Source organism: Monoraphidium neglectum, assembly GCF_000611645.1.
Source record: "Monoraphidium neglectum strain SAG 48.87 unplaced genomic scaffold scaffold03077, whole genome shotgun sequence".
Classification (NCBI taxonomy): domain Eukaryota; kingdom Viridiplantae; phylum Chlorophyta; class Chlorophyceae; order Sphaeropleales; family Selenastraceae; genus Monoraphidium; species Monoraphidium neglectum.
Window position 1 is genome coordinate 1 of NW_014010551.1, and position 7,273 is coordinate 7,273.

Below are 7,273 nucleotides of genomic sequence, written 5' to 3' on the forward strand. Positions count from 1 at the left end.
CCCGCCGCCCCGCCCCCTCAAGCCGCCTGAAGCGCCCGCGGCCGGAGCCACTCACTTGCTGGGCGCCGGCAGCGCCTTGCGGCTGGTCTGGCGGGAGCTGATCGTCCGCGCGATGCTGGGCAGCGGCTGCAGCGCGGCGCCCGCGGTCGGCTTGACCAGCAGCTTGGAGCGCACCCAGCCGTCGAAGCCGCCGTCGACGACGAAGACGCGGCCGAAGCCGCGCTTGGCGAGCTCCCTGGCGACGGACTTCGAGGCGGAGCCGTTGCGGTCCAGGAGGATCACCTTGGAGCCCTTGCTCACGCGCTTGAGGGACGCGATCTGGGTGTTTGGGGGGTCGTGGGTGTGTTGTGTGTTTGTGGGTGTTTGTGTGTGTTTGTGTGTGTGTGTGTGTGTGTGTGTGTGTGTGTGTGTGCGTGTGAGAAAGTGAGTAAGCGTGCGTGCGTGTGTGCACGCGAGCGCACGGGGAAGGTGCGCAGCGATGGGGGTTTCCAGCGCCGCTTGTGCCTGAGCTGCACAGAGAGATGCAGCCAATGAGCTCCTGCAACGCCCCACGGCGCCGCGTGCACACGCTCTCGCTGCCACCACAACTCGGGGTGCGCGGCCCTCCCCCTCAGCCCCGCAGCGGGAGGCCCGCTGCCTCGGCGGCCGCAGCCCGGCTCCACCACCCATGAGGTCTCCACGGGGCCGCACGTTACCCCCCTCGGCCGCCCGCCGCCACAGCCGCAGGCCGCGTCCCTCGGGCGCGGAGCTTGCGCACGCACGCCTGCTCGCCCCTGCGCGCGCGTGGCAGCCGCCCCAGTTGGCAATCAATCCCCCGCCCCTCGCCCGCACGCGGCCGCCCCAGCCTGCAGCCACACCTGCAGGGCGGTGACCTGGGACTCGATGTAGCCCGCGTCCCTGAGGCTGCCGCGCAGCTTCCTGTCCGCGATGGAGTAGAGCTCCAGCTCCACCAGCTTGCTGCCGCCCCCGGGCAGGTCTGGGACGCCGCTCGTCTCCTTCTCCTTCTGCAGGGCCGGCCGTGGGAGGGATGTGATGCGGTGCGGTGCGCGGTCCATGTGACGCGACGCGGCGCGTGTGGGCGCGTGTGGAGGAGTGGAATGTGCGGGCGGTATGTGGAGCTTGTTTGTGGATGGATTCGCCTGCATTGGGCGCGCGGCGCGCAGCGTCTGTTGCGCTGTGCCGAAGGGCGGGGGCGCCGGGAGCGACGGCGAGTTCACCTCGGGGCGCCCATTCAAGAGCTGCTATTGCAGCTCTCCCCATCCCTGCAGTCAGTGCTCTCTCTCGCGCTCTACTTGTTTCCCCCACAAACACACACGCTTGCTCGCTGGCTCGCTGGCTGGCTCTCGCGTTCTGCCCCTGCCTCCCCCTCTGCCCCTTCTGTCTCCCTCTCCTCTGATGCACCTGTCCACCATTTTCCTCTCCTGCCCCTGCCCCCGCAAAAACCGCACACACTCACTCACATGCAGGCCCAAGAGCATAGCCTCCCATACCTACACCAGCCCACAGCCACCCCCGCCCATATCCGCCCCTAAAGGCTCATCACTCCCTCTAACCGCCCCACCAACCCACCTCAGTGCGGATGTCCACAATCAGGGTGTCCCCGCTGTTGAGCGCGTCCAGCGCCTGCACCGCGGTGATGTCGCCCGCGTAGCCGCGCAGGCCGCCCGCGACGCCGCCCAGCAGAGGGGGCGCCAGCAGGTACAGCGCCAGCGCCCCCAGGCCGTACTCCCCGAGCTCAAGGGGGGACGCGCTAGACAGGAAGGCAGCCGCCTGCACGGGGATTTGAAAGGCAAGGGTCGGTGGGTTGGGGCTTCGGCCCGCCGGGGGGTTGTGTCTCAGCCTAGGCAGTGAGCAGTCAGGCCCTGAACTACCGAGAGGGGGCGGGGAGGGGCTGCCCGCACCTTGGACAGCAGGGGCTGCGCGGCCGTGGCGCCGTCGGCGGCGGTCTTGGCGACGGTGGAGGTGGTCTTTGACACTGTGTCCAGGTCAACGCCGGTGGACTTGATGGCACCGGTGAGGGTGTCCTGGGGGCACCACAGGGGGGGGGCCGGTAGTGGTGTCGTGGATTACTAGGAGTTCGGCCCAATGCAGCGGGGGCTGGGGCACTAGGCGCTGCTGCAGTAAGCCTGGCCGGCCCACAGCAGCCGCGAGACCCTGGCCGCCCGGCCCTGTGCAGCCCGGGCTCGCGTGCAGCGCGGTCGCGCGCCCAGCCCTGAAACGGACGGGCGCCGGCCGCCGCGCCGGCTGCTGACGCCTCCCTTTCCCCTGCCCCGGCCCGGAATCGGCCCCAGGCGGTCCCCGGCTCCTCCCCCTCCTCCTTTCCCGCGCCCTCCTCCTTTCCCGCCCCACCTGGCCTCAGCATACTCCCAGCCGCGCGCACCTGCACAATGGGCACCGCCTTCTGGATGGCCGGCCCCGCCACGTCAGACGTGACCTTGACCGCCTCCTTGACCGCGGGCGTCACCGCCTCCACGCCCGACTGGATGTAGGGGGATGCCACGTCGTAGCCCTCCTTCAGGGCCTTGGCGGCGCTGCCCAGCACGTCCAGCCCTGTGCGCACGGCGGAGCCGGTGGCCTGGGGTGGATGGGAGAGGCGGGGGGGCGCGGGCGCGGGCCCGGGAGCAAGGGTGTCCGGGGGAGTGGGTAGGAGGCGGGGGGTTCGGCCGGCTGGGGAGCGCGGGCCTTGCGGGCGCGGACGCCGTGGGCGGCGCGGCGCCGCTGGCGTTGGCGCTGCTGCATTGCCGAGGGCGGGGATCCCCGGGCGGGGGCGCAATCTTGGCGGTGTGTCATGTTCATGAGGTGAGGAGCGTGCAGCGCCCTGGTGGATGCTGCTCCCAGTCTGAAGGGGCTGCCGTCCCATGTGGCAGCTGTAGCCGTGAAATGCCCCGCACACCCTCCAACCTGGCGCAGCACGGGGGAATCCAAAGATGCAAAGAGGGGTTTGACCCCCATGCCGCACACCTTGACAGCCTCGGTCACGGCCGCGACGGTCGTGTCCACTGCGTCCTCTGCACGCGCCGGCTGCGCAAGCAGCAGGCTGCTGACAAGCCCCGTGAGCGCGACGTTGCGCGCGGCTGTGCGTGCAGGTGTGGATGGGCGCGGATTGGTGTGGGGCAGGGTGGGCAGCGCACGCGGCGGGTGCGCGGGTGACGTGCTGCAGCATGAATGCAAGCTGGGCGAGCTGATCCGATTATGATCAGCACGCTGTTTTCAGGTGCCCCGCGAGACAGGCTGTGGGCGTGGCGACTTGCAGCAGCGCCTCGAGGCAGCGCCCTGTTCGTGAGTGTCGCGTTCTGTTCAGCTCACCGACGGGGGCCTTCAGCTGCTTCGCAGACGGCTTGGCCACGCACTCAACGCGCAGCGCACGCATCCTGAGAGCCATTGCGGGGTCGTCGTTCGCGCCGGATCAGGAGCGCGTGGTGAAGTCTCTGTCTGAGCGTAACGAGTGCGTGGCCTGGCCGGTCAGTCAATGAATTGATCCGCGTGAGTGGGCATTTGTCCAAGGGCCTCTCGGCTGGTTGAGTGGGAACCACTGGTTTCGGGGAACGGGTGTCCAGAGCAGCCGGCCATACACACTGCAGACACAGGCCAAGGGTGTGGTTTTCAATCAACGCGGATTGCAACACATGGCTTCCCTACGCCCTGGCGTGCTAGCGCTGGACGCGTCGATCCTGGGCGGCATGGGGTGCCCCGTGCCGGTGGCGGGTGCCGCCCGCACCTGAGACCGTACGTGGCTCTACTTCAATCACTATAACTTACCATTGAAAGAACGGGTATGGACGGGATACCCCACTCGCTTTGAGCACAATGCTGCTTGCCACATCTGCCGTGTGCGGTGTCTACGGTGGTGATGACCACTCTGGGCGCCCCACGGTAATCGAACCCTCGTCAATGCATGCATGCTACGACGGAACTTTCGTCTATGTCTTTACCATTGACTGTGAAGAAAACGATTACCATAGACTGGTGGTCGTATCGCACCAGGCGCTTACCGTACTTCGCGCACAAAATTGTGTTGGGTAACTCCGGCCCAACCGACGACTCAGCCGAGCTCGCTTCATCCCTTCGCCACTTCTCTCCAGCATTTTGTCTATGCCACCCAAACGCAACAGTTCTCAGTCCGCACATTGTGGCTTGTCACGCCCGCGGCTTTATCGGACGCCGCACGCCTGAGGCCCCCCAGCTGCACTGAACAAGGTCTGCAGATGCCTGTTGCTCACTTCGCAGTCCCGGCTGGTTGCATCCTTCTGCATCACCCGCATGCATGTTCATCGCATGCAGTCCACAAACGCCGCCGCCGCCCATCGGCAGGGCGTTTCGAGCCGAAAGCGCACATCGCCCTTGGCGGCCCCCCCCCCAGTGTTGCGGGGGCCGGGGTGGCATGTCAGGGCACCAGGACTGGGACTCAAGCTTCCCTGGAAGCTCTGATCGTGCCTGATCAGCTGACCTGTGGTGACAAGACAAGATAGTCTGCCGTCCAGATGATGAAATCACGTGACCGTGCCAGGTGACAAAACGCGGGGACCAACGCGCAGCTGCGGAGGTATTGTGCTCTGTTGCTCGAGCGCATATACTGCTGGCACCATGCGGAGCTGCTCAGCTTGGCTGCGCTCTCTGTGCGCAGTGCTGTTCGGCTCTGATGAGTGCCTGCCTGGACCTGGTCCTGGAGTTTACCGACCTGGAGCAGGCAGCTAGGAGGAGCCTGGCAAGTTTGGCGCCTACCGCCGGTGACGAACCTCGCAAGGTGAGGTTTGATTGCAATCGTCGGCCTGTCATGTCATATAGACTGTCCAGACAAACCCGCACCATACGTCTGTGTCCTTCGTGCTAGCGATCCACCCTGACTGGGCCTTGTTGTCCCACAGTAAAGTGCGAGGACATCCAGCTCGAGGGAAATCAGAAGCTTGGCATCTCTGCTTCGTCTTCCAGGCGTAGGGCCGCGGTCTGGGCAAGGCGCAAGGCCAGCATACGGAGATGGCGTACATGCAGCCTTCATGTGAGTGTTCAGCACGTACCTCCTCGAGGAGTGACAGTTAAGCTGCTGCAGTATCACAGTGCCCTGCCTTTGGCCTATGATTGACCCCGTAGCGACCCGCGCCGCCCCGGGTGCGTCCTCCCCGCCATGCGCAGCCACGCCGCCAGGGCCGCACAGCCATTTGACATGCGGCGGCTGTGCAACGCTGCTGATGTACCCACAGGTGAGCTAACATGCTGGGCAAGGGGTTGCTTGCTTGGCGACCAGCCGGTTTGGCATGTGCCAGGGCAGCGTGCACATGACAGCGGCCCCACACCCACCTGAGCGCACCCGCCCATGTGTGCGCAAGCATGCACGTGCGCGAGACGTTTGCCGACGTACCCATGACCCACCCACGCCCCGCAGCAGGGCGCCAGCAACGTGCGCTGCTCGCGGTGCGGCCACATCACAGCCGCGCCGCCCGCGCCGGCGCCGGACCCAAACCTGGCCCAGGCGGTCTGCAACGGCTGCCGCGTGCTGCTGGCGTTCCCCCGCGGCGCGCAGAGCGTGCAGTGCTCCCTCTGCAACACGGTCACTCAGGTGAGGCGGCGCGACCCGCTCCTGGCGCGGCCGGCTGCCGCGGCGGCGCGGCCCCGCCAGCCGCAACGCCTGTCTCGCGCGAGCGCTCCGCTCTTACCAGGTTGCCCGCTTCTTTTTCTCAGTGCCCCCGCCGCGCGCCATCCCTCGTTCCAGGTGCCGGTGTATGGCCACCTGAACTGCGGCGGCTGCAGCATCACGCTCCTCTATCCCCTCGGCGCCCAGTCTGTAAAGTGCAGCGTCTGCCACCACGTGTCCCCGGTGCCCCTGCACGACCCGTGGCAGGGCGGCGGCAGCGGGGGGCCGCATCGGCAGCAGAGGCGCGCGCCGGCCCACCCGGTGCACACGGTGGTGGTGGAAAACCCGCCGTCGCTGGACGCGGATGGTAACGAGGTGGCCAACATCGCGGTCGGGGTGAAAGAGGAGGACTTGCGGCGGGCCGCAAAGGCGGGGGCGTGAACGCTGGTCGGCGCGCGCGGCGAGCCCGAGAAGGGCGCGCCCTCGCCCCGGCCTGCCAGCATCGATCAAGGCCGGAGGCGTGTCTTGGCTCGATGCCTGGAGCAAGGGCTGATTTGATATGCAGCGTGAGGCTCTGATTTTATTGAGGGGAGGGCGACGCACACCCAAGCATGGGCCCATTACTCATGGCCTTCACCTGTGACATCCTTCGTGCAACCTTCTCCTTTTGTGTGTGTACACTCGGGCTTTGCGGTGCCCTAACATGATTTGCTGTTGCCACGTACCAGACGCTTGTACCATGACCGTGCATGCATCTGTGTGCACACCCTGTTGTCAGCTTTTACAAACCGCGCGTCAATCGAAAAACAACCTACAGCAGCCTGCCGACGAGCATGTACAACTTAGCATTTCGTATGGACACGCAGTCACTCGTATTGATGGGTCTCGCATTTGGCCAAAGTGTGACGCACGGTCAGCACCACAGTACGGCTGTCCACTTGCTGTCTTTCGGCCCAGTCTGCTCGCTGGTCGGGCGGCCTTTTCCGAGCGTGGTAATCTGCACACTCTCTGGCCTAATTTCCGGGGGGTGCATGGCTCCAAGCGGGTGCAGCAAGGTGGCGGCGACCAGGGCGATCAGCAGGCACTGGGCTGCACCGTGGTGGTGATGGACGGGCTGTAACAGGAATCCACAGTCTTGCTACCCAGACAGCAGAGGCGCCAGCACCACACCGGCACGGCTGCTTTGCGCGCTTTGCTGCACCTCTGCTACTGGAGTGGCGATTGGATGTGCTCGGTGCACGGCACTGTGTGACAGCGTGCACGGTTTTGCTTGAACTGGTGGTGTCTTACACATTGCGCAGCGTCGTTTCAGCCCTCTGTGTGATGCACTGCCAACCCCGCCGGCGGTGTGAGGCCGGGAGACAGGCGGCCGCATACGATCCTGCTGTCACGCATGTGCGATGCTGCTGCGGCTGAGTCGGGCCGCCTAAAAAGCCCCCAGCCTGTCGGCAACCTCGTCTTGCGCGGTCTTGATCACCCGGCTGCGAATCAGGTTCGCTACAGGCCGCCCAACCCAGCCGGCCGCGGCGACCACCCCGCCGCCGATCGCGCCGCCGGCGCGCCGCAGCGGCCCCGGCTGCGGCCCCGCCGCCGCCGCCGCCGCAGCGTCCGTGCCTGCGGCTGCCGCGGCGCCCTCGCCGGCGTCGGCCGTCCCTGTTTCTCCGCCGTCGCTGGCGGCGCGCGGGCCGCTGATTAGGGGACCTA

General features: G+C 66.6%; 2 protein-coding genes across 2 annotated transcripts; both read right to left on the reverse strand.

The window, feature by feature from the left end:
- Nucleotides 1–51: 51 nt before the first annotated feature.
- MNEG_12123 (hypothetical protein) lies at nt 52–3,382 on the reverse strand (the record flags this gene model as incomplete). Its single annotated transcript, XM_014039404.1, has 7 exons — nt 52–318; nt 858–1,004; nt 1,570–1,770; nt 1,902–2,024; nt 2,381–2,575; nt 2,902–3,074; nt 3,307–3,382. 7 exons carry the CDS (start codon nt 3,380–3,382, stop codon nt 52–54), a joined length of 1,182 nt encoding a protein of 393 aa, XP_013894858.1.
- Nucleotides 3,383–6,995: 3,613 nt separating this feature from the next.
- Nucleotides 6,996–7,257, reverse strand: MNEG_12124 (hypothetical protein; the record flags this gene model as incomplete). The annotated part of the gene is made up of 1 exon (XM_014039405.1): nt 6,996–7,257. A coding segment is annotated over one exon (262 nt), but the record flags the coding sequence as incomplete, so codon positions are not given.
- Between the last annotated feature and the right edge of the window lie 16 nt (nt 7,258–7,273).